The sequence below is a fragment of the Tachypleus tridentatus genome, chromosome 10 (genome assembly GCF_004210375.1).
Source record: "Tachypleus tridentatus isolate NWPU-2018 chromosome 10, ASM421037v1, whole genome shotgun sequence".
Lineage (NCBI taxonomy): Eukaryota > Metazoa > Arthropoda > Merostomata > Xiphosura > Limulidae > Tachypleus > Tachypleus tridentatus.
Window position 1 is genome coordinate 136,026,309 of NC_134834.1, and position 27,991 is coordinate 136,054,299.

Genomic DNA, 27,991 nt, shown 5'->3' on the forward strand with positions numbered 1-27,991 from the left:
GTGTTCCTATCAAAGTGAGCATGCAGTACATTCCATGCTTTCTTAGGAGTTGTGCATGAGGTGACAAGATAGAGTTGTGCACCTTGAATATTCAGAGCAATTGTTGAAAATGTTCTTTCCCTTTTCCTGTTGAAATCTGCCCTTGTTTGATCATTGGCTGTCTCTGCCAATACCTCTGTTTCAGTCACATGGTCCCATAGGCCTTTTCCTCTCAATAAATGTTCCATTTGAAATTTTCATGTGGCCCAATTATTTTCTCCCAACTTATCAATTGATATTTTATTTTCCATTGTCAAACTATTTCAACCACAACTGTAATATTCCTTTCTTTGATTTAGATCTATTTATCCCTTTATATGAGTTGAGAAAATAGAGTGTCAATAAATATTTTACTTACAGTTTATATTGGTATTTAACAATGGCTTCAGACAAAGAAAACAAATCACCCAGAACTTGTAATAAAGTATCCATGTAAATCCTGTGCCATCCAACAAAAATTGTCATCCAAAACTGTTCTACAGTAATCCTCAGTATTTCCTGGATTACTTGCACTAACAAGTTATATGGTACTTAATTTCTCATAAAATTTAGTTATTTTGCAGCACCACTATTTTACTAAATAATTATTAAGAGTGCTTAACATTCTCTAAAAGTTGGGAGAGAACAACTACAAAAAGGAGCTGTTAGCAAAATCAGACATCATTTTGCTGAAAAAAATATTCAAACTGAGGTGGTATGTGTCCCTTATGTTCCCCTTGTTAGGTGTAAATGTTTTCATAAAGATCTTATAATTACTTACTACTGTACACAGTTGACCACTTTTATTCATTTCCAAGAAGTAACAAGAGCACTTGACAATTCTAAGCTTTACCAACCTAATACAAACTACTCATAAAAGCCACAATACTTATCCTTAAACCACACAAGCACTCTTCTCTTAAACTCACTTATGATGCAATGCCAACCACACCATAAGGCTATTATTCCATAAGTCAACCACCCTATTATAACTCACACAGTTTAAATAGATATGCAAAGTGTGAGAACAATGGATTAACCCCATATGTAAGAAGTTGACTTTAATTCCAAATTTATAAATTCATCTTCAAAACATATGTCAAACTCATAGTAAAAAGTACAAGTCTGTCATACACAAAATAATAAATAAGTTAAGAAAGCTTTTCAATGAAGTCTTTTACCTCCCCTTCATTGGAATTGACTGATTCTAATGTGTCTCTTGTGCAAATCATCATGTCAACTCCCCATCAATAAGAGTACAACACACTCTCATGACTCATATGATTGTCTACTGAACTATCACTTCCAGTTTAACAGAAGATGAAAGTACCCATTTTTACTGGGAAAGAAAGGTGGGAAGTGTGAGGTGAAAGGAGGTAAGTATATATCAGAAATACATTTTAAGTATTGGAAAATCATAACCTCCAATATGGTACATTACATTAAATAAGTGAATGGACAGATGAAAGGGAAAGAAAGAAGTATCTAAGACACATGTTAATATAAGAAATTCATAGCTCAATTCATGAACCTGACATTCAGTATTACAAAAAAGTCTCATTAATGTAAACGATCTACCATAAAAATGAAATTAACCAGAAATGCTCCAAGCATGATAAAATCCTTGAAGTAATAAGCATCAAGTGTAAATAGAATAGCAAAGCGAAAGAATCTTAATAATCTGCACGTACCTTCTTCACTATCCAAAATATGAATGGAATAACAAGAGTATAACTGAGGGAGGAATATAGACATCTGTAACATGTGTGAGGATGTATGGTTATTAGTTAAGTTTTAATTCCAAAACCATTAGAAACTGTCATCAGCATTGGGGGGTGGAGGAAGAAAGATTGTAATTAAAGGGGTGAACTGCAATTTTGACAGCTCACTTCCATTTATTTTTGTTTCATAATAGGAATATCACATTATCTATACTAGCATAACACCATCATAATCCTACTCTCAACTGAGTGATTGTATAATAATTTCTATATTTTGTTTGTATTTTGTACTTAATCCATTCAGGAGGTTGCCTCTATGGTGTACCAACCAAACAGCTTGAAACTGGAAAGTGGTAAGGACTCTTAAACTCCACTAGAAGAAACAGGTGGGATGCCATGGAGAGTCCAAGGAATGAAAACATCTGAGTCAGTGCAAATGGGTTACTGCAAAACCATATTTTTAAAAGCAGTTCATAATGATGCATTCAATAAAGGCATAGCAGGGATGGGCTGCTATTCCTTTATGCTTTATCTATATAGTTCATGGATATGGACTGGAATGAACAATTTTTAGTCATAAATTCCATATCAAAGATAAACCTACAAGTGATTTTGTGGAACACTCCATCTCTGCAGTGTGCACTGTGAGGCCATTGAAATATAACATTTCAGGTACCACTTGCCATAGAGTGGAATCCAAACACTAATCAACAATAAAAAACAAAAGTGCAACTGAAAATAAAAGAACAATAAAAAATTACAAAGTCAAAGCCACATTGAATTCTTATGAATGGCTGAAGGCAAACAACAATAACCTGAAGAGAAACAACAATCCAAAGCATATTTTTGGAAAGGTATATAACATTGGTAGTCAACATTCCCAAATAAAAAAGTACCTCCAATGAATAATGAAGATAAAATGCCAATGAAAAGGTGTCAAATTGGATAAGAAAACACCTGAAATAAAGTATGGTAGAAAGACAATAAAGAGGAATAAGCCAATCAAATTAAGAGTCAAGCTCAACTGGTGAAAGTGGAAGGAGAAAGATCATGAGCAGAGAATAGCTACCAAGGAAGAAAGAAACAGGAATGGGCACCACCAAAGGAAGTCATGCAGACAATATAACAGAAAAGAGCATGTACAGGACACAATCAGGCCAAGAATAAAAGTAGGAATTCGAAGAAAATGAAAACAGAGACATGGAGAAGTTATTCACACTAGCTGTTGAAGAGCTATGTAAAAAAAAAAATGATCTTGAGAAAAAAATATACATAGATGGATAGAGAAGATTTGAAATATTGATGACAAACAGACAACTGAAGTCCATAGTTGAATAAAAAAAAGGAAAGAAGAAAGAGAAAGGAGAAACAAGGAGCACTAGAAAAGTGGTTTGAACATTGGCAAAGTAAGACAGTGTAGGACCAAATTAATACCCTATCTGGAAAAGCAGTTGATACAGCAGAAGAAAAATCTGGAAGGAATACATAAATACCTGTATTATCAGGAAAAACAAAAGATGTAGGTCAGGGCCACCTAAAATCCAAGAACAAGGAGACAAAAGACTCAATCCAAAAATTAAATGAGGAAATCTGCATGACGAGAAAGAGTAGGTTGATCATGGGTAAACCTTGAATCCATAAACTAATGATGAGAAATGTTCCACCTGTGTCCACTATGGAGGAAAGGCAAATAAAACATCTAGAAAAGTATTTAAATGCCAGAAAAAACTAGACCTCATCACCAGTGACTTAAAAAAAATCAAGTGTGAAGATGGAAGATAAGAAATTCCAGATGAAACACCAGTGACCAAGGGTGATGAAGAAAGGACAGAGTCAAAGGAAGAAGAAAAGAAGAAGAGGAGAAAGCTAAAAATGCATAAGTTACAGAAACCACAGCTAAGACAACCAGGAAGGAGCTACCAGAAAGTCTGAACATGGAGTGTCAAGAAGGACCAGAATCACCCAGAGAAGAAGGAGAATAGAGAAATGTGTTGGTCTAATCCTGGCTGCAAACATCAATAGCCAGAGAAAGAAGACAAGACATTGGAGAATAAAAATAAAGCAATTTGTAGGTAAGAGATGTAGCAAAAGCTTTGATATAACCTATTGAAGTCAAAGTCATTTGTAAACAAAAGGATCATGAGACCACTCCAAATTGGATAGATTTTGTCTGGCATGAATATGGTCCACAAAAAAAACAAAATCACCTGGAACATGATATGCAATGATATGAATATCAAGCATGTGGGACAAAAATAAGATCTAACATAGGAATACAGAGGGATTAAAAATTGATGCCACCATGGTGATGGAGATAATTAGCCACTGCAGTAAAGTCAGAAGGGATAACTACTCAATGATTTTTGGTCAGAAGGAGAAAATGAACCAAAACACGACCTAAAGTGAGAAGCTTCAGATAGTTGGTATCATTAAACTCCATGGTCACAGACCAAAATCTTGAAGCTACATGATGATTGACCCATGCAACCCATTCCTGAAGGGATGCATCAAAGAAATATGCAAATTCAGATGAATAGAAAATGGGGCACTCACCAATGCATGTGTTGTGTCTAAAAGACAATGCAGGTCATTTTCAAAAAGGTTAAATCCCTAAAAGAAAGAAATGAAAAATGAGCCCAGGACAAGGTCATATTGCAAATCAGAAAATCCCAACAAAAGTGAAACAGTGTGTATAAAGAGAGAGCTGAAGATGACAAAAGGAGCCAATTTAGAGGTAATAAGGAATCACAGTAAAGCTGGAAAATGGTTAATACTTTATATACCTGAGAAATCATGTCAAAGAATGCCATATTAGGCCTAGCTGATTCTGCAGTAAGGATAGTGTAAAAAAGCTATCAAACCTTCATCGGCTCAAACAGGTTTAACATGTTCAGGCAGATGAATGTGGAACTTCAGGAGAAAAATGCTGACTCATATTATGATTAATCTCATGGCAGATAATAGCAGGGAAATCCAAAGACCAGTTTCCCCACCTGCAGCCTGTGAAATAGTGTTAGATGTATGATGTACCCATAATAGAAATATGAATCTCAGAATTCATTGTAGAATATATAAACCATATAAAAATATTTCATGTAAAATAAGTGAATGTGCAAAAAAACATAGACTGAGAAATTAAAGTAAAATATTTCATCTATGTAAAGAAAAACAAATCATGAAAAAGAAATTCTGTTTCAAAAATTAAACTACTAAAATCCTGAAAGTGGTTCACATGAAAAGCTCCAAAAGAAAAAACATCTGAACACAAGTATTGATAAACAAGAAATGATAGTTTAGTAGTATTGAATAGAGGGAGTCATGCGCATAATTGAGAGTATGTCACACTGTTATTGGAGGAGGGTTGATATACAATGATTTACATGAGAGACATTGGTATCAGTCAATTCCAATGGAAGAGAGATAAAAGGCTTGTGGAATGCATAAAAATGCAATGAATGAGAATAGCTATTTATGTAAGAAAAGGTAATGTATGGTATCAGAAATGTAACATTCTAAGATAAATGTAGAGAGAATAAGAAATACATTTTATACAAGCAGCATTAACTGTAATGCATTAAAATAGAGTTGACTATTCTATGATCTGTGTAAGAGTTGAATCATACAATTAAGCAATATTATGTTATGAAAATTAAATAGAAGAAACTGCATATGCTTCTAAAATAACCAATATTCAATGGTCTGTGTAAAGGAAACAGCACATGCACAGAGTATAAATGACATTCTGAATTAAATCTATAAAACATGACAATAAACCTTAGATAAGCAACAATTAATGGTCAGCATACTGGAAACATATCTATTTATCAAAACCAATATTTAGTACTCAATATACAGGAAGTAATAGATAAAGTTCACACTATTTCTCACCATATGGCACGTAACACAACTGAAATTACAGAGTTGTGAAATAAAAGTAAACTAAACAACCACTTGAAACAAGGGAGGTAATGTAAAGGCCTTACATTAGCAGTAGAAATCACTTTTGGAAGTCTGAAAAAAGATGCTTTACAAATAGATTTGAGGTTTTTTTTGGATAGTCAATATGGTTTCACCAAGAAAAAGTCTTACCTTACAAATGTTTTCACATTCTTTGAAAAAGTTAGTGCTTATGTAGATGAGGGTAAGATTTGGTGTATTTGGATTTTTAGAAAGCATGTAATAAGGTGCCACATAAATATTTTGTTGAAAAATTATTTCTATAAATGCGTGGGGCTAGTTGGTTAGAAAAGTGTTGGACAGAAGGAAGAAGAGGGTTGTCATAAACAGAACTTAGTCAAACAGGATGTCACAAATGGGATACCTCAGGGCTCAGTCTTATGGCCTTTGCTTTTTTTTATTTATGTAAATGGCATATATAAAGGAATAGTCAATAATTAAGTTAAATTTGCTCATGATATTAATGTATTGGGTGTTGCTAACTCAGAAGAGGATGCAGCTGCTTTACAAAAGGATTTAAGTCATTTGGGAAGTTGAATGCATAAATGGCAGATGGGTTTTAATTATAATAAATGCAAGATATTGCATATGAGTTATTATAATTTGAATTACAAGTACAATTTTTATATGAATAGTCTTATCAGTGTTACGGAAGATAAAGATCTTGGTGTTCTGGTTAAACAGTCTCTTAAGCCATCCAAGCAGTGTGCTGTTGCTAATAGTGAGGCCAATAGGATTTTATGTTATATCTACAGAAATAAGAAGATTATACAAGGTGTTTTGAAAGTCACTGTGCATTTATATATTTATTAACAGACATGTTTCAATATAGAATAAAGGAGGTAAATATGAATGACAATTATAAACAATGTTGAAAGTGACCCCCGTTTGCATCAATACAGGTTTGGATCCTTCTTATTTTGTTTCTAAACACCGCTATCAGTTGCTAGCTTGAAATAGACTGAATAAAATATGATTACAAAACTGCACAGTGACTTTCTGAACACCCTATAGTATCATTAGATAGGTCTTTGGTTCGGCCATATTTAGAATATTGTGTTTAGTATTGGTCTCCTTACCTTAGAAAGAACACTTAATTATTGGAAAGAGGAGAGCTACAAGAATGATGCCTGTGATGGATGGGGTTGTCATCCAAAGAGAGGTTAAAATCTCTAAAATTCTCTTTAAAAAAAGGAGATAGGAAGAACCTTATTGAGTTGTTTAAGATTATTAAAGGAATAGAACTTACTATTTTGATGTAATCATCTTTTCTCACATTCAGTAGTGAGAATGGTAGAATTAGATGACACAAATATGACTTCTGGCAGGGTACAAATCATCTTCAGCTAAGTCAGTTTTATTTTTAAAACAGGGTAGTCAGCTTTTGAAATGAGTTGCCTTCAGATGTAATGGATGCAGTAAATATAAGTAAGTTTAAGGGAAAGTTTGATAAATATATGAATGATAAAGACTGGTTGCGATGGTTTAAATAAATCTTTTTAATAGTTTTTGTATAATTTAGTGAACAATACCTGTTGTCCCTATATATTACAACTAATGACTAACTTACGGCTTGTCTCTCATGTCTCTTCCAGACAATTCCACCCCTGCAATATTTTCATTTTCCCTACCACACAAGTTTCCCCACAAATCATAGCCATAAAAAAGTCGGTCTGGGTTTCCTTGGACTCCAGCTCTACCCAAGATGTAGACCTATATATAAATGATAGCCACAGGTCTAGAATACAGAAACTTTTCCAATAAAGATTCCATAAGTTTATAAACACTTTAGAACTGAACATAAGCATGACTCACTTTTAGTTCTATAACTCCTAACAAAGATACAAATGACTATTCTGCCTATTCAATTCTCAACCAAGTCAATATACAAGTTTTATTCACTCTCACAATGAACATAAAACAAACAAAAAATCAGGATACAATTTCTTTGGTCATTGGCTTTTTTTCTTTAAAAAAATGATTATATTTTAATATTTCAGGTTTAAGATTCACAGTAATAAACAAAAAGATATGTTTTAATCTTTCAATACTTATCTGAAAGTTGCCACTGGTTACCTTGAAGAAGTTTTATGAAGACCCTCTCTCCATAGTGACACAAAATTCCAAAATCACACTTTGCAAAATTAAAAGAAAAATTATATACTATCCCATATATATGTTAAGGTAGTCCTCTAAAGCAGTGATTCTCAACCTTTTCCAATATCATTCAACCCCATACGTTTCTCACAACAGTCCCCTCATCCTGGTTTGAAAAAAAAAAAAAAAAAAATCAAACAAAAAAGCACTAAATACAAACTTCTTTATTATGACTTAAATTTACATCAAACCCCAACTAACACGGACATAACATAAAATAAACAAAAAGTATTTATCAATTCATAACTACTATAAATAATAACCAATTACTCTTTTGCTCTTGAATTTGTTGTGCAATTAATAATACTGGTTCACCCAAATTCTCATTAACCCTGAGCGAACCATTCATCTACTTCGAAGCACTAGAGGACTTGTCAATTCCCATCATGGAGTTATTGGTGTGAAAATATTACTGTAAAAGTAATGGGCGTACAATTTGAAAATCACACGTTATTATTAAAATTATAACACTAGCTGTGGCAAAACACGCTAATGTAAAAATTACACGTATTGTCTTTTGTATTCGTTTTAATTGATAACGGGCTTCAAGTTCAAAAACTGAAAATTTCTAGTGTGTAATTCCACAGTAAGTTCTTATTTTTCAGTATAACATAAAATTATAATTTGTATGTAATCTGCAAACATTTCAATTTAAATTTCAAGATTTCACCCCAAGTAACTTTTTTTTTTTTCAAAATTCAATGCTCTGAGTCTAATAACATTTTAAATAACATAGACTTGCACTAGTAAAATAGCTTTGTAAACACGTTTGCCTCACGTGCCAGCATCACATAGCACCTTCAAAAAACTTTCTTCATTGAGATTAAGTGTAATATTTTAACCATATATCACCTTGTTATTTGTCAAAGAAATATTAATAAATGGTTAAAATATTACATTTAATATTCAACGAACATTGTTCTATGCTAAGTACTCATTTAATAAAAAGTTAAGATAACACAACACAGAAATAAAAGGCAATAAGTAACGTGCTGGTCCATCTAAGTCGTCCCAGCCAGTAAACTGAAAAAAAACAACAAAAAACAACAAAGACTCAAAACAAGTTTTTTCATTCAAGTATTTATCAAGCCCTCCCTTAAAGTACTTCGAATATACGACATCCATAACATTTGTGTGTGTATGTTTTCATATAGCAAAGTCACATCGGGCTATCTGCTGAGTTCACTGAAGGGAATCGAACCTCTTATTTTAACGTTGTAAATCCGTAGACTTGCTGCTGATTCAACGAGAGACCCATAACATCTTATGGCAATCTGTTCCAGGCAACTGCCGTTTTAGATTAATAAAATTTTCTATGCTGAAGATAAGTCCTACTCTACCAAAAGTTATACCTGTGTCTCCTAGTCCTACCATTTTCACGATTAAGTAGAAAAAAATAATGCATCGACACTACCAATTTCAATAATAATCTTAAAAACCTCAGCCATCTCATAATAATAATAATAATAAATCTGCATTTTTCATAGATCCCTTAAAGGCTTACTCCTATCCTAACATTTTGCTTTTTTCAATAAATTCTCACACTCCTTACTGTTACTTTTTACATTTTTAGCGAAACTGAACTGACTGATTGGGCAAATTAAATGTATGTAGTCTAATAGAGATCGCAAGCAAACTGTTATTAATAAATAGTTTTATATGCCCGGCATGGCCGAGCGCGTTAAGGCATGCGCTCGTAATCTGAGGGTCGCGGGTTCGCATCTGAGTCGCGCTAAACATGCTCGCCCTCCCAGCCGTGGGGGCGTTATAATGTTACGGTCAATCCCACTTTTCGTTGGTAAAAGAGTAGCCCAAGAGTTGGCGGTGGGTGGTGATGACTAGCTGCCTTCCCTCTAGTCTTACACTGCAAAATTAGGGACGGCTAGCACAGATAGCCCTCGAGTAGCTTTGTGCGAAAATTCAAAACAAACAAACAAACAAACAAAATACTTTTATATCTCTTATGTGTGGAGATCCTCGATGGCCTTTTCTCACAACTAAAATTGTGGTGAATCAATAGATACAGTAGATCCTACACACCTTATTAGCTCCAAAATTTTTACATTTTGGTCAAATAAGTCCAAATATAAAAACTGATTTATGTTGTTGTTTTTCTTTTAAGTCTTTGTAATTAACATTATGTAAATTAGTAGTGAAAGTCATCTGAGGCTTAATGTAAATAATACTATCTATTGTAAAATTATATAGTATCTTGTAACGTCGACTGGAATTCAATATCTCTTTTTCTGTGGTTCAGCTGTAACTGAGAATATTTGGGAAGAACTTCGGATTAATATGTCTTTATATATTAAATACTTCAAAGGGATACGGAGATAAATTATTGTTGTTATTATTAAGTTTTTAATTTAATATCGTCATTTCCTTTTTCTAAATATTTAGCCCATCGTTTAGGTACCTCTCCAATCAAGTTATCGTGCATAATACCTTGTTTTTAATTTCTTTCTACTCACCTTCAAGAAAGCCAAATATCTGTAACTGTAACTGATTCATTTTGGTCCACAACTCTTGCATTCCTTAGTCAATATTTGACCATATAAATGAATCATCTAAATAAAATATCGACATACTTTTGGTTTCTGCCTGATATTCGTCTTTAGTATGCGGGAAAAAAATTAAAACTTTGCCACCACTATCCTCCTTCTTCGCTCTATCATTTGCTACCCACAGTAGACGTGCCCATCAAGAAGAAAGAGAATGAGAGAGGCGGTATTAAAAGCATATACTAATCTTGACAAATTAATTTATTCGTAATAATATTTTTGCAGCCTCTCTGTTATACTATGTCAAGTGGTTGCACACTTTCCATGATGACAAGAAAAACCCACTTATAGAGAATTGTATATTTAAAAACGGCTGGTATGAGTAGAGAAAGCACTAGTAGAGGAGCTCCTGTATTAGTGCTTTCTCTACCCATACCAGCCGTTTTTAAATATATAATGGTTGCATACTTTGTCTATGGGATAATATTGGCAATGCCATCATTATCAAGCACAACACACAAACAGTAAACTCAAAAGTTTCACTATAAATATCAGTGGTGATGCCAGGATATTTTCGTTGGGGGGGAGGTAAACTGTGGGGGGCTTCCCAAAATGCCATCAATATGAAGTATAGATGGTAAATTATAATAATGTAAATACCAAGGAACATTTCAGAAAGGTGTGCTATTTTGAACTGTGTTTTCAATGCAGTTTTCATTGGAAACTCATTCTCTGATGAACATTTCATTATTACAAATTAGAAATAATCTGTTTATAAAAATATGCGTGTGTAAAAGAGGAAGCTCACCTAAATTCCACCCAAGGTAATATATAATAATCAAGAAAATCAAGATTAGCTTAGATTGAACATTTAATATACTATTAAGAGTAAAGCTACAAATCAAAAGAAATATAACACAAAAACATAGTTTACACAGCAGAAACGAATTATCCCATGTGAAGTTAACACACTCTGAGGAAAAGTAAGGTCACTATCAAGCTAACTGTCTTTTATCATGTTGTGTTTATAGTCAATATTACTTCAAAACAATGTACCTGTTCTGTTGTAACTTGATATCAACGCGGTTGTCTAATATTCGTCAAAACTCAAGATAGAATGGCATTACACAGGGAGCGGCAATACAGCGCATGAGTTTCAGTGCATTCAGTACGTTGCTATGGGATGCATGACACATACTTCCGTCTTGACGTTGAGTTCTACAGATCTATGTCTTTTTGATGTTAATTGTTAAGCAACAACGACGATTGTGTTTTCCATATTTTATGAATATATGTAGGTAACAAAATTGGGTGGGCTAAGGGGGGTTGGCTCATTTTGGGGTGCTCAAGCCCCCAAGCCTCCCTGGCGCTACCACTGATAAATATAGAACAACAACAAAAACAAAAAAAACACAAGTTAACGTTTCGCAAACTAAATGGGCAATAGAGACTCACATATGTGATGAAGAGGGTGTTAGCTTAAGTCACAGTTATGCAAATATTTAAAACCTTTGGACAATGTACTAGCCTTCAAAGAAATTTTGTATGGTAATACTGGATAGAATACCAAAAGTTTTAATATTGTGACAAAGCACATTGTGATCTGTCAAAAAAAAAAAAAAAGCGTTTACAAACAGTGGACTTTAAGAGTTTCTCCTTTTGGACAGCTATTTTTTTAATATCAAAAACATAATTTTTAATAAAACGTTTAATCTCATCTGTGTATGATGTTAAAATTATTTTTCTCAACTTGGTGAACTACATCCAATTCATCTTTGACATTTTATTTGAGCATAGATAAAATTTGATTGCAAATAACTAAACGATTTAAAGATGGCTTGATTTATGCTAGGACTATTTAATGGTACTTAACCTAGTTAATTTTTCGCTAATAGCTAAAATATTATGTGAAGTTATGTACCTATTATGTTAGGAGCCTCATCAAGCTTTGAAATAAAATTGTATTTTTAAGGGAAAATAATGTAACTGGTTCGTTTTAGGAAGATAATGTTCAATTAATTAACAAAGGTTTTAGAAATAGGCTTCTTTTAGCAGTTTAGTAATGTTAATCAAAATTTAGTTATTTATCTGTTTGTGGACACTTGAAAAAAAAGAGTAGGATTCATTGAGCATATAATGAACAGATCAAAAATAATAAATTATTTTGGAAAAGTAATTGGATAAATAGGTTTTGTGAATTTAGGTGGAAACATATCGTCAGAATCACAATTAACAACAAAAATATCATAAACATATTTTAAAATCTTATCAAAGTGTTCCATAAGTGATTATGCACGCTCGGCATGGCCAGGTTGTTAGAGCACTCGTCTCGTAATTTCCTGGTTGTGGGTTCAAATCCCCGTCATACCAAACATGATTGCTTTTTCAGTCATGTGGGCGTTATAATGTTACAATCAATCTCGCTATTCGTTGGTTAAAAAGCATCTCAAGAGTGACTAACTGCCTTCCCTGTAGTCTTAAACTGTTAAATTAGAGACGGTTAGCGTAGACATCCCTCATGCAGCTTTGCCCGAAATTCAAACAAACTAATTATGCAGTTGAAATATATTTATTTTCTTCTTCTGTAATCAATATTTTTCAAATCTCCCATACTGTAGATTTAATATTTATTTTTAGATTCAATTTTAACAAGTTAAAGCGTGGAAAAGTTACGTAGTGCATTGATTAATGGGTATTTTGCAAAACATATTTTGAACATGCTTCATTTCTTCATTCAATCCTCTGTTTACTGTTAACCTTGTAATCCATTATTATGAAAAATTACTTCCTAAGATCATCTCTAACTTCTAATGAAGAGGAACAAGAAGCTTTTGCGTAGCTCAGCATTTTAGCCTCAACGCTTTCAATAATAGGAACCTGCTTACTGCTTCCTTATACTTTCACATACCATTAAAATACATTAAAAATTATTACGATTTACGTATGAATATTCTGTTAGTTTTAGTCTGTTCTTTTTCGCGAAACACTACAGACCAAAAGGCGTTTGTGATGAACTAGTGGTTATAAAATAATGGTTTAGGTGAAAATAAAATCCAAAAGTGCGAAAAAGGCCTCATTTAGGTCAATTCATTAGGAAACCAATATCTGTATTTTTGTTCCTTCCTCAGTAGTGGAAGGTAGAAACGTAGCTGGAAAAACCTTGGCTACCACACTAACTCAACCTGTACTAATATTTCTTGTATGCAGTAGCAGAGAATGGAAAGAAAATGTTAAAAAATGGGTTAAATAATTTGGATATCATGAGCCTAACTGCAGTAATCTTTATAGGTGCCCTACTCATTCATTAACTATTCTTGGGATTGCCAAAAGTACAGAGTTAGAAGGGTGATTTATTCAGTGGTTGAAATCATCAAAGAATAGTTGTTGCATCACACCACGATCTTTTAGATCTTTATGACAATTGGAAAATTTTAAGCCAGCACGATATGCTAATAATGGCTAAAGTAGTTGTGTGTTTTTCTTATAGTAAAGTCACATCGGACTGTCTACCCAGAGATATCCACGCAGAGGAATCGAACCCCTGATTTTAGCGTTGTAAATCCGTATACTTACCACTGTACTAACGGGGGACAAGTAGTTGTGAAATACAATGGCAATATGTATCCTTAAGCATTTCAGTGCTCTGATACTAATATCATTCGAGAGCACACATTAAAATGTACATGTTTCTGGACTTTTGTGAGAAAAATATTGTCCCTTACACAATTTCATGTCTCAGCCACAAGTAGAGATGCTAGAAGTAAGCATTTTTCATAATTTACTTGTTTTTACAGCTGGCAAAAGTACTCGGCTTCGAACGCGTTATTAAGTTGATATATTTTACCAAGTGCACAAAATTGATCATGAAAATAAAAATATCGATCCGATTTTAAACTTAAATTATTTCTTAATTAAAAAACATCTTTAATGAACGAATACGCTAAATTTTAAAAAATCAACAAATATTATTCAATTTTGTTGTTTATACATTTCATTTTATACTCTCAATACATAGATTAACAACAGTATTAGGTATACAGGGTGTTTGGAAAGACACTGTGCACTTATATATTTATTAACAGACAAAACTGCACAGTGACTTTCCCAACACACTGTACTTTTGGAGCTAAACATCATGGCAGAAAAACTAGGCCCGGCATTTCCAGGTGGGTAGCACGTTCGGTTCACAATCTGAGGGTCGCGGCATCGAATCTCCATCACTCCAAACATGCTCGCCCTTTCAGCCTCGGGGGTTTTATAATGCGCTATCAATCCAACTAGCTTTGGGCGAAATTTAAAACAAAGAAACAGAAAAGCTATTATTGAAACGCAGTGTTACCAAAATGCACTGGCTTTTCTATATATTAGAAGTTGTTAATCGAACTGATATACTACAGGGTATACTATGGGACACGCATGCGCTCACAGACGTAGATAAAATAAATAATAATTTATACCCAGGTGCACACCTTTAGGGTCTACTTAGTATAGATGCAAAATTTCAGATTTCTAGTTTCTTTCGTCTTGGAGTTATAGTGATCACACACAAACAGACACGCCCTTTTATTATTATAGATATCATTGAATTTTGTTGCTCTGTCTCAGTTGCTAGTGTCTGAAAGTGACACTCCAGTACAAAGAAAGAGCAATTGATTAAACTGTTAGTTGTCATGGAGGCCCGGCATGGCCAAGCGTGTTAAGGCGTGCGACTCGTAATCTGAGGGTCGCGGGTTCGCATCCCGGTCACGCCAAACCTGCTCGCACTTTCAGCCGTGGGGACGTTATAATGTGACGGTCAATCCCACTATTCGTTGGTAAAAGAGTAGCCCAAGAGTTGGCTGTGGGTGGTGATGACTAGCTTCCTTCCCTCTAGTCTTACACTGCTAAATTAGGGACGGCTAGCACAGATAGCCCTCGAGTAGCTTTGTGCGAAATCCAAAAACAAACAAACAAATACGTGTCATGGCTGTTGGGTTTGCAACTGTATAATAATGTCATGTATTGCAAAGATGTATTTATAACAACTGACATTATATTAGATGTACGTGTGTTATTAATACAGTATTCCCTCGCTATTCGCGGGGGTTACGTTCTTAACCCCCCGCGAATAGCGAAAAACCGCGAATATTGGATGCAGTTTTAAAACTTCTATGTATGAGATTATATACGGTACTAAATGCTTCCCAGACACTTTCTAAAGACACTCTTACTCATTAATACAGTAATAATGTAGTAATATTGCATGCAGTCATGTATTTCACTAATGTAGTAATGATAATGTAAACACATTTTAATTTTGTACTGCAACAATATTTTAATAAAAAAGAAACGTAAGCACAGGAGGACAGTAACACCGCATAGTATATTTACCCATACTGTATTACTGTACCGTAAAGTCATTTCTATGCGTACAACACATGTATTAGAATTGACAGAAAGTGGAACAAATTTAAAGGCAAACTTAGATAAATACAGTACGCACAGTTCAGGTAATAATAATACAGTACAGTACAATTCAGTAATAATTGTTCGATAAAGACGTCAATCGATAAAACTGCTTGAGAGAGTAAATACAGACATACCCTCGAAAAGCGCTTTTAGTCTCTATGACCTACAAAAACCCGGTTTACCGAGCATTCGTTTTTATGACGTTATGACGCTAGCCTGGTATACCGGCATACGATGCGATAGGGTTAAGAGCCTAACCCGCGAATATGCGGGGCCGCGAATGGGGAACCGCCAACAGGTGAGGATATACTGTAGACGTGTCTTACGGCTAGAGTATTGGCATATATATATGTGTGTGTGTGTGTGTGTTTATTACACTGCAATGATTGGAGTGGGCCATGCTGGAAAAGAAAGATACAAGCCGTGTTCTTTGTTGGTCTTTAATGATGGTGGAGAATACGTTTAGTTTGCTTTTAAGTTGACACTTACTTCAATGTGTGATTTGTTCACTAAAAGAAAGGGAAAAGAACAATCTATTACTGATTCACTTAGAATAAAAGAAAATATGCTCTGTTTATTATCTTATTATAATTTTAATTAATTGAAATATTTTCTAATTTGATGAATATTACTAAATGTTTTGTGTCAATATTCTTTCTTAATTTTGTCAATTAAGTTTATTTGTAGTGATGTAACATTTTTCTGGTTTTAGATACATAAATTATCTAATTATCATTTCATTTCTTTCCAAAGTCAGGTTTGTGTTCTTGATAAACAAGTCCATAAACCTTCAACGTTAAAAACAATGATCATTATCCATGTTGTAAGGAATCACATTGCTGTTCTTACCACCCTCTCCTCTAGAACCAAAGCTCTACCTTAGCAATCAAACAATGATGAAAGAAATTCATGTGTATATGAGATGATTGCTGACTGGTAAGATCACATTATTAAATGCATTATGTTCAGTCTAATTTGGTTGGAATTTCGTGCAAAACTGTACAAGGGCTATCTGCAACAACAACAACAAAACTGACAGAAATTTCGGTTTGAAGTTCTCTATCCCCGGAGGAGATAGGAGATAACCGGGGATGCTCAGAAAGATGGACTTCTCTTCGCCCCATTCGTGATATTAGGATATTGATGCAGCTACCCGAAAAGAAGAAAAAAAATAAAAAATAAATAAATAGAATATAAATAAAAGAAATGAAATGAAGTTGAAAAAATTACATAAATATAAGAAAAGAAAAAAAAATAGTTGAAAGATAAAATTGGAAAGAAAAATAATAAATATCATAAAATAAAATTAAAAAAGGGGGAGAAAAAAGAGAAAAATAAAATAAAATAAAAGAAACCATGACGAACGAGATCATCCTAGTATAAGGTGCGAGCCCTGAGCAAGCAAGGAAGAGTAATTTCGGTTTAAAGTTTTCTATCCACTAACCCTCCCTAATTTATAAATGAAAAACTACAGAAAAGGTAGCTAGCTATCACCACCCATGCCAACTCTTTAATTTCTACTCTTGAATCAATTAATAGGGGGATTGACTATCACATTATAACGCTCCAATGGATGTAAAGGCGAGCGTGTTTGGTAGGATGATGATTTGAAACCGCACTCCACAGATTGCAAGACGAGTGTATTAACTACCGAGCCATGCTGAGTCACCACACTAAAACTTTAATAAAAATTCAAAATATGGCATACGTACATCTTTGCTTTCATCATTACATGCAATCATGTTTTTTTCCTATCTGCTCCAACAATCAGAAAGTTTAACTAACTGATAGTAACCGTCCTAATAAAACACTTTTATGTGTTAAGTAACACATGTAATACTATATAAGCATGAATAAATATTTTGTTTGTTTAACCCAAATTTTCGAGTGTTTTGTTCATTGTCTGTGTTTGTTTTATTACTAAGCAAAACTACTTTTTAAGCTTTTTGTTCTTGTAGATTTAATTTTATCTGTGAACACCAAATTAACTTTATACATTCGATCTAAAGGTAAGCTACAAAATTACACTTGCTGGAAGATTTATATTTACTTACCAAAGTTGTAATTAATTATTGTTCATTTAGAAATGAATCGGCTAATGGCATTGTGAAATTAATGACAAAATGAAATATCTGATAAGTGAAACTTCCAATTTACTTGCTGGTTAATCTATGTTAGTAGCATATTCACATGACAGTTACCTGGCGAATACCACCAGAAAGCTAACTTTGATTAAGATTATATTTATAAAGCGCAGTACCACACGTATCACTTTTTGCATAAACTTGAAAATATAGTTTCTAAATTATATATCTTCATTCACAAAACCAGCACACCAAATATCCTCTTGAGACATCAACCGTGAATTGTCTGCCAAGTAGGGAATTTACCACGATAAACAAAATAGAGGCTTAAACCAAACATTTCATTGAGACACCTTCTAGAAATCAACTAACCAGCAAAGAACATGCCAGACTAGACAAATTATAGGTCTATTTCAAATATAATCTTGAGAAACCCTCAAAGAATAATCTAGCAAGCAGGAAAAATGCATAATAGACAAGATATTGGCTTTCACTCAGTGATATAGTGCTAAATTAAAAAAAAAAATGCCAAAACGTGAAATCTACTGCAAAACTATATAAGGTGGGATTCGTTCAAAATAGTGGCAGTGTAGTGTTTAGGCTGGAAAACGTACAGATACACCATGCTAACACTTTCCCATCCAAATAAGCTTTTGGTCATAGTAAAACTCATACTGAGATGTCGTGAATGCGTCATCTATCAAGCAGGAAAAGTGTTACGATAGACAATATATCGACGTACACCCAACATCCCACTGATACAAGCTCCATGAATCATTTCACAAGTAGGGAAAGTGATAGGATAGAATAAATATAGGCTTGTACCAAACATCCTATTGAAATACCCTCCATGACTGACCTGACAAACAGGGAATGTGATAGGATAGACAAATTCTAGGTTTAAAATAAACATGCAAAGCTAACTCCAAAGGACAAAATTAGCTTAGGTCAAGTTAAACATTTGCTATCTGTCTGGATTTTTTAGTAAATTAGGTAACCTGCACTGGGATGCATAAAACGTTTCAGAATAAAGACATATTGGTATCCAATGTTGCTTAGAAGTTTAGTTATGTTTTATACATATTACATCAATGTAATAATCCATCTATTATCACAGCAAGCAATAGGAAAGATTGTATAAATGCTGTCAATTCATTTTATTATGAATGAAATTAGAAAATAAATCTTTATATTCAATAACACCTTTGTACATGATTAGATTAACGGTTCATACATATCAATCTCTAATTTTGAGCTATTTACTGCAGAAAAGGAAGCATTCCTACCAATCCTATTTCATTTTCTCCTGTGGTCAGTGGGAAGTCTACAGATTTACATCGCTTCAACCTTCAATAGACACAACAGATAGCCCAACGTAGCTTTGCTAGGTTTGTTAGTACTAAGACTCGAAAGTAATTAGGCTCTAGGCCTATCCTTCTCGTCACTTTTCTCAGAGCTGTCTCTCAACATTTCCTGCATCTTGCCGATATCTTTACAAAAGTTTTTTTTTCATCTAGCCATGGTAGCAGCCCTTTCTTTGGCTGGATTAATAACTAGGGTTTGTTTCGCAAATTCAGCATTACCGTTTCTAATCTTATCTATTTTCTTACAGTAACGCTATCTTTGCTGGAACAAAGATTTTTGAAGATTACTAACATGAGGTTTTTCTCCTTTTCTATTGTTTTGTTTCCTTGAAAGGAATATTTTAAGAATTGCACTGTTTCAAGTACAACCCCAGTAAAGGTAAGCTATACAACTTATCTTTTTTGTTTCAATCCAAGAACGCTCAAGTAAAGACGTGGTAGTGGCAGTGGTAGAGTTTGTCCTCAGCTAAGAGACTCACTTTTTATGTACCAGTTAGTATGATAGAATTACTTTGTCCAACACAGAATCCTCGAGTTAGATGTATTGCACTAAGAACTTCGCTTTCAAAGATTAGATCATAGTTTGAAGATGAATCTAGAAAATTTACGTATTCTTTTTTTTTGTTGTTGCTTAGCTGATACAGCTACTAGATGATCACGTAATGCGTAATATAAGGAGGTGGGCTGTTATTTGACAACCTACGGAGCGTGCTTGTAATCATAGAAAGTGGTTACTAATGTATTGTTAACCCGTTAGTAATGTTACTAAATATTTATTGTTAGTACTTTTTATTACTAAGGTTATAAGTGAAACAAATAAATACTCTTTTAGCCAAGGTAGCGTAATTCAATCATGTGCAATTAGATTTGTATAAGGCGAAGGCAGGAGAGAATTATGCCTTTTCAACAATGTTCGTCAGTCAGATTAACAAATTTATTTGTTTGTTTGTGAAATTTTTGTTTTTATTCTTCGGACATTCTGATGTGGTTTGGTATTTTGCTTCTCTGCAGTATATTTGTTTACTATTCAACAGTGTGTGGAAAATGCTTATAAAATTGCGTTTACATGCTGTTTGCAGAGTGAGATTTTAAATTGTATTGCATATATTGCATATCTAGCCCACTTCTACTATGAGTACAACCGTACATACGACATATTTATAAAAACGGTTAATATAACCAACCAAGCCACTCATTTTACACTGTATATACATCCATGAAGTGATTAATAATACCAGCTAAACCTCTCATTTTATACTATTTCTATCAATAAAATATTTAGTAATACTAAGTAAGCCATCATTGTACTTTGTATTCGTCTGTAAAATGTTTAATATTACGAACTGAACCACCCATTTTACACTGTATTCACTTATAAAGTAGTTCATAATACCAACTAAACTACTCATGTTAAACTGGGTTAATCGAAATTACTTTTCTGTTTTCACCTTCGGGAGACTTACAATTACTCTTAATTAATTGAACGTAAAACCGTTAGACGATGATGATCAATGATAACTTATCATTATATGAATAAATACAATTATATTTACACTAACTATCAATTGACTTTAAATTGAATGGAGTGCTCGGCATGGTCAAATGGTTAAAGCGCTCGATTCGTAATTTGAGGGTCACAGGTTTGAATACCTCTCACACCAAACATGTTTGCCCTTTCAACCGTGGGAGAAATATCATGTTACGGTCAATCCCACAATTCGTTGATAAAAGAGTAGCCCAAAAGTTGGCAATTGATGGTGATGACGAACTGCCTTTCCTCTAGTCTTACACTGCTAAATTAGAATGATTAGCGCACATAGCCCTCGTGTAGCTTTGGGCGAAATTCAAAAACAAACGTAATAAAATCCAAAAAAAAAAAAAAAGATTGAATATGCTCAGTCGAACGAAACCCAGTGGTTAATTTGCCAGACTGTGAATTTTAGGTTTTATGTGAATTTTAGATTGGAATATCCCATGAATTGATGGTAGATGTATTTGATCAGCTGCCTTTCCTCTAATATCTCAATTCAGTATTAGGGACGCCATGTGCAAATAGTTATTGAGAGGTAAATCAGTTCTATGTGAACTGACTTCTTATATTATCGTGCTTACCCAAAAACCAAAAAAAAAAGCAAATAAAATTAGGAAGGTAACGTCACGACATTGTCGCTCTTTCACTGGTCCGTCAAAATTTTCTAAATCAGGAGGAACAGGTCTTCCATTCACCTGAAAAAAAAAAGTTTACCCAAAATGTCTGTGTTCTAATAGTACATATAATCATATTTGGCTGATTAAGAAAAATAATGTAGTTAATTATCACTATTTTAATTTTAGTACTTAATTAATTAACAATCAATTATTCATTGATTCTTTAGTTAATATTTCAATTCGAAGTTTATTTTATCTGTTTCCATGGAAATAAATGTACTGGGCATGTAAGTTGACGCACAATATCGATAATAAACGTTTTCGCAAATGTTACGTTAGCAACTAAAAATATATGTGTAATATACTGGTAAAGTTTATCCGCGTGCGCTCGTGTGTACACGAAACAGTTGGTACATTTTGGTTTATGAGCTCATCATTTTTGTTCATTTAAACATTTATTTACATAAAACAGCTAGTAATTTTCTGTTTGCTGAATTATATTCCTGGTAGGTTTTAATGTGCTAGAAGTCTCTCTCTGATGTTTTGCCTTTTGTTTCTGAATTTCGCGCAAAGCTACACGAGAGCTATCTGCGCTAGCCGTTCCTAATTTAGTAGTGTAAGACTAGAGGGAAGGCAGCTAGTCATCACCACCCACCGCCAACTCTTGAGCTACTCTTTTACCAACGGATAGTGGGATTGACCGTAACATTTATATGCAAAAACGGCTCGTTTGGGCTGAGAAAACACTTTACATAGAAGGTCGAAACGTTGTTCGCTCTTCTATGTAAAGTGTTTTCTCAGCCCAAACGAGCCGTTTTTGCATATAAATTTCTCAACAAGTGGGTTTCTCGTCATCACTGATGACCGTAACATTATAACGCACCCACGGCTGAAAGGGCGAGCATGTTTGGTGCGACGGAGATTCGAACCCGCGACCATCAGATTACGACCCTCAAATTAGGGACGGCTAGCGCAGATAGCCCTCGAGGAGCTTTGCGCGAAATTCAAAAACGAACAAACAAACTTTCATGTCTATGTGGCACTGTTGTGCAGAAACCACAGAAATTCTGTAGACACTCCAGTCGTTATTAGCTGTAAATAGGAATAAAGATTCATTTAATTTAACAAAATATAGAAAACTATGATATATTAGTGTTTGTTTCTCCATCATGCTGGAACAAGTTTCTGTGTTATACAAAATAGAACTGAAAATAATTTCATTTTAGAGTTTTAAAAGTTGAATTATATTCGTGAAAGTCGAAAACATTTTCAACAAAACTGGTATTAAACAATAATTAATGCGTATTTTATTTACTCTTTAATGAGACTGAAAACGTTATGTCAATAAAACTGTCTTTTCTAACTGTCATATTACACACTGTAAAAAGGATAGAAATTCGCCTCCCCCCCTATATTGACCCTGTTATAGGGACTTTATGTAATAATCGCTAATACTGTTTTGAAATAAAATGGCCATTTTAAGAGTCAACTATTATTTTCAACATACGTTTTAACTTTTGTAAGGAAAACAGTTTAATTTGCAGTGGACTTGTACACCTACTTCATGTTTTGTAATTAGAATTAAACATACCGATGATGAATGTACCCTAGTAGCTGCTCCAAAACATCCCATCTTAACTCTTCTCTTTCAGGCTATCATATGAGTGGAACTATAGAGAATAATAACAAAAAACGGTTAACCGAAAGTTTATTTCAAAACACTTGTAAATGCTTATTTATTTTATGTTAGATCGTTAAACATCCAACTTTAAACTTTAAAGAGCTCATAAAGTTTTCAAAAAACGTAAAAAATAACATTTCTAATAATAACACAATATTATGAGTAGTTACGCCACAGTAGACCGCTCTCTATTGATGACTAACGATACAATCTCTATGCTGTTGACTTTTATCTTATATCGCAGAAAAGATAAACCTTTCTGATGTAAATGTACAGTAACTTTAGAAAGTAAACAACGAAACAAACACTGGAATATATCTTTATGGAAATGTAACTAAATCATGAAGTACAATTTTTTTTCTATCTAAATACACAAAGCTTTTTTATCTAAAATCGATACGGTTGTTAAGTTTCATATTTAGTTTTTGTAAATTGACGTCATTGGCTTTATTTCCTGTGTATTTGTTTTGCCTGGCGTTTGTGATTAAGAAAAGTCAAGTTCTCAACACGCAAAACATGTATTAACCTTGTTACCATTACTTTCGGCTGTACACAGACCGTTCAATTGCATAGATACGCTGTTTTGTTTTGACCACCAATACAGATATAAAATTTAACAAGTTTCAAGTGGTCTTTGTAATCAACTGACAACTCTTTCACAGTGCTCGGAACTTTACAATATCCCTGCTATACAGATACCGTTAATAAACATTAATTAGAGAATGTGCAAATGGTTTGGTTGTTATTTTTTTTTAATATCGCGCAAAACTACTCAGGGATTATCTGCGCTCGCCGTCCCTAATTCAACAGTGAAAGAATAGAGGGAAAGCGGATAGTCATTACCACTTACCACAAATTTCTGGGCTACATTTTTACCAACGGATAATGGGATTGACTGTAGTATTATAACGCATCGTGACTGAAATGGCGAGTATTTATGCTGGGATGAAGATTCGAATCCACGAGTCAAGCAATCTAACCACCGGATCATGTAAAAATGCTATTAATTGATGTTACTTATTTAATTTGTTTGGTTATTCGTATATCAAGGACTTACTACGTTATAGTCCTTAAATAAAATACAGTAAACGTTTTTAGATCATCTCCCTGTAGTAGATTAGTTCTGTAGAAGAAGCGCTTCAGTTCGAGATTTGGGTAGCATCGTTATAATTTCAGAGTGTGTTGGTCGTGCATTAAAAATGTATTGCAGGAGAAACGCTTCAGTTCAAGGATGTTGACATAATCAGAATGTGGATTAAAATTGTCTTCTAAGAGAAAAGTTTCATTTCAAGAGTATGGTAGTATGAATGCAACAAGAAAGTGCTTTAGAAGGGTGTTGTTAGTCGCTTCAGCTCTCGAATCTCCTTGGACATTATTGTTCTGTATGCTATAAAGGAATCTAAATTATGTCGTTTACATTGGGTAAAATATCGGCACAAATAGCTAAAAGTTCATTAAACGACTGTGACCAAAATATAGTATTAAGTGTTGTAGGATGGAAGATTTAAAACAAAGCGAGCACAGAAAGCACAAACAAAAGCCTTGAATGATAATGTAAGACGATGAACTAAATGTCTATATGTAAAAACGGCTCATTTGGGTTGAGACAATTTTTATGTAGAGGAGCGAACAACGTTTCGACCTTCTTCAGTCATCATCAGGTTCACAAACCATTAGTGAGTCTCTCCCAAGAATATTCTGTTCACCAACCTGTAAAATGTTTTCCCAATATTAATGAATATAGTGTAATAGGAATCCTATAACTCGAGCGCTTTCGAAATGTGGACCTAGGTGTTTTTAGAACATTATGAATGAAAAAAAATGCAATTACATGTTACCACACTTACCTAGTGGGAATCTTTCCAAAACATTATCATCACATCATTTTTTTTCATCACCGTTATCATCGTTTTCATCACTGTTAGAGATCACCACGACTGTATTAAGATTGTATTATTCAATTCTTTAACTAATCTTTTGCACTGGTAACATTCGTGGTGCGCCAAAAACTCCTGCACAGTATTTGTTTTACCAGATGAGAAATACCCACGTCTATGTAATAATTTGTTATTATTTTCATACCCACAAATTCATTTTACTTCACAAATCCATAGAAAGTTCTCATAGCATTTCATGAAGTTCTTATTTATGTACTGAGTTCAGATTTTTTGCACATCAGTGGTAGAGAAAGTAACGTAAACCAGCCGTACAGTTAAAAGTTCTTTTACAGACCTGCATCCAAAGACAAACACGTGCTTTATCAAAAACTTGAGGTCACTGACTACTAAATGTGATTTTTAATAGTTACAGATCATCGCTGGCACAACACAAAAAACTCAAAGCTGCACACATCTTGATAAACGCAGTTTTCTTGGGTAAGATCACCAGTGGAGTATTGTGACGGGTAAAGAATACCTACTTACATAACAACTAAAACCAAAATTCAACCAATATAAAGGAACACCTTTATACCTGTACTAATTAATAACCTAACATCTTACTACAACGCCCCATACAATCCCCTACCAATTTATATTCTCGTCCCTAAGACATGTGCTGTCTTTGTAAACCTGAAAATGACTTAGAAATAGGAAACATTGTTTTCTGCTATATAAGTAAAGTGTTAATACCCATACCAGCCATTCCGAGATACATTTTTATTTAAAGTGGGTTTCTCACCATCATGTAAGACAGAATTATTGTTCCATTCTCGTCACTTCAACCACTGAAGATCTATTGGAACCGCTATAGCTGATAAGGCCATCGTAGTCACATAAATGAATTCTACAGAGTTCCATGAAATATTTTTTTAGTCAAGATGTACTAACTTAACAGCAACCGCAAAGTCAAACTGAAAAAAGAGGCGTGCTTAAAACAAGCTTTGCAAAAAAATAAAAAATCAAAGCACCAAAATTAATAACTTGTTAGATGGTATTAACAGTTAAAATTGTAACAGACGAGTAAAAATAAGTAGTGTAATGTGTAATTGAAACAAAATTAGTTGCAAAGGAATGAAATAAAATGGACACCGAAGGAAAGACTGAAGAACAAATTAAAAACAATATATTCAGTCCACAGTAAGGGGTCTTACAACAATGATTTGGTGGCTCTTGAGCTCATTTATCATTTTAGCTGATGAGAGTGAAAAAAGACAAATCTAAGTCTACAAAATACGGTAGGATTATTGTCATATAATGCTTTAAAGTCATAGCAAACTCCTATGGCAGTGTCAAACATTCCTATGTTACCTACGTTAGTGAACGCGCTTTCAAGAAGAAATTTACTCATAGCTCTGTGCAAACTTTCGGCTCTATCCACACTTGAGCCAGTACGTATGGTACGTAACTGTAGTCTTAGGTGGCACTTAAAGCAAGTATCCACTACCTACATCTTCATTACATGAGCGTTAACTAAATGCATTATAGCTACATGAAGAAGTTTAAAACATGTTTCTGAATATAAGTGAATAAAGATATATTCTATTCTAGTTGTAGAAGGATAAGAGCAAGCTGCTTTCGTGTGTTACAGATGTAAATCTTTGAAACGTCAAAGCTAATCCAATTAACAAAGTAAAGGTCGCCTAAATCTTGATATATATTAATCTTGTTGTTTTTTTAATTTCGCACAAAGCTATCTGTGCTAGCCGTCCCTAATTTAGCAGTGTAAGACTAGAGGAAAGGCAGCTAATCATCATCACCCACCGCCAACTCTTGGGCTACTCTTTTACCAACGAATAGTGGGATTCACCGTCACATTATAACGCCCCCACGTCTGGGAGAGCGAGCATGTTTGGCGCGACAGAGATGCGAACCCGCGACCCTCAGATTACGAGTCGCACGCCTTAACACGCTTGGCCATTCCAGGCCCTATATTAATCGTAATGAAACATTCTATCTACACAATAATATTTTAAGACTTTTTCTCATGACGTTCTGAAAAACTGCATGATCACGTTTTTGAAAAAAAAGATTTTAAATGTGTTTATTTGTAGTTAAGCACAAAGCTACTCGATGGCTATCTGTGCTATGCCCACCACGGGTAGTGAAACCCAGTTTCTAATGTTATAAGTTCACAGACAAGAGAGCAGATTTAAAAAAAAATATTTTAATGTTAGAGTTTGTCTATAGTTAAGCACAAAACTACACAATGTGCATTTGTACTCTGATCATCACAGGTATCGGAACCTGCTGTCTAGCGTTATAAGTTCGCAGATATGCCGCTGTGCTACTGGGAGATAAAATGTCATACTATACAAAGTACATATGAAAATACCAACTTTAGTAAGTAATATAAACAGAACATAGTTTACCTTTCTACCAACATTTTTACAGATTTATTACGTTATTCTAAAGAAGATCTCAACGTAGATATTTCATATCAGTAACTATATTTAAGTGTTATGAGACTGTACAATTTGTTGAGTTTGTTTTTTCTTTAGCGCGAAGGAATACAATAGGCTGTTTGCATTCTGTCCATCGCGGGGAATCGAGCCCAGTATCTTAGCTTTGTAAAACCATAGATCCTGCTGAGTACGAAGTTTTGCGGTCTCTTAGTAACTGACTTTTAACAACGTAGAAATATATGTCATTTATTTGACTAATTGTTCCACGATATATGGTTTTATTCGATTTCATTGCTTTCTAGTCACACAATACAGCATACACAATACAGAGAACAATAACTAGATCTCGTTTGTTGCCAAAAACTTTAAGCTTTGTTGATGAATGACAAACAGTCATTGTATTTCTATCGTGCCTTGTTACAACTTGATCTTTATGTACACATTAGCATTTGTAATTGTACAAGTGTGTGTAATTCATAGCAAAGCCATAATGGCGGGCTATCTGACATGTCCGCCAAGAGGAATCAAATCCCTGGTCGCACTGCTGTAAGTCCGTCGACTAACCGCTGT

The 27,991-nt window shown here is 33.9% G+C and overlaps 1 protein-coding gene across 5 annotated transcripts in view; it reads right to left on the bottom strand.

The window, feature by feature from the left end:
• The window catches only part of LOC143230401 (choline transporter-like protein 1), a 92,483-nt gene that overhangs the window by 60,324 nt on the left and 4,168 nt on the right, over positions 1–27,991 (bottom strand). For 2 of the 5 annotated variants that reach the window (XM_076463906.1, XM_076463904.1), the window contains exons 2-4: positions 22,990–23,068; positions 21,363–21,476; positions 7,267–7,409 (exon numbers count right to left, since the gene is read on the bottom strand). In XM_076463906.1, coding sequence (XP_076320021.1) covers positions 7,267–7,409; positions 21,363–21,476; positions 22,990–23,031 — 299 coding nt within the window. In that variant the 5' untranslated portion in view covers positions 23,032–23,068. Of the gene's footprint in view, positions 1–7,266; positions 7,410–7,772; positions 7,960–8,123; positions 8,247–21,362; positions 21,477–22,989; positions 23,069–27,991 lie in introns of those variants that run through there. The other 3 variants (XM_076463908.1, XM_076463907.1, XM_076463905.1) reach the window with 3 other exon arrangements.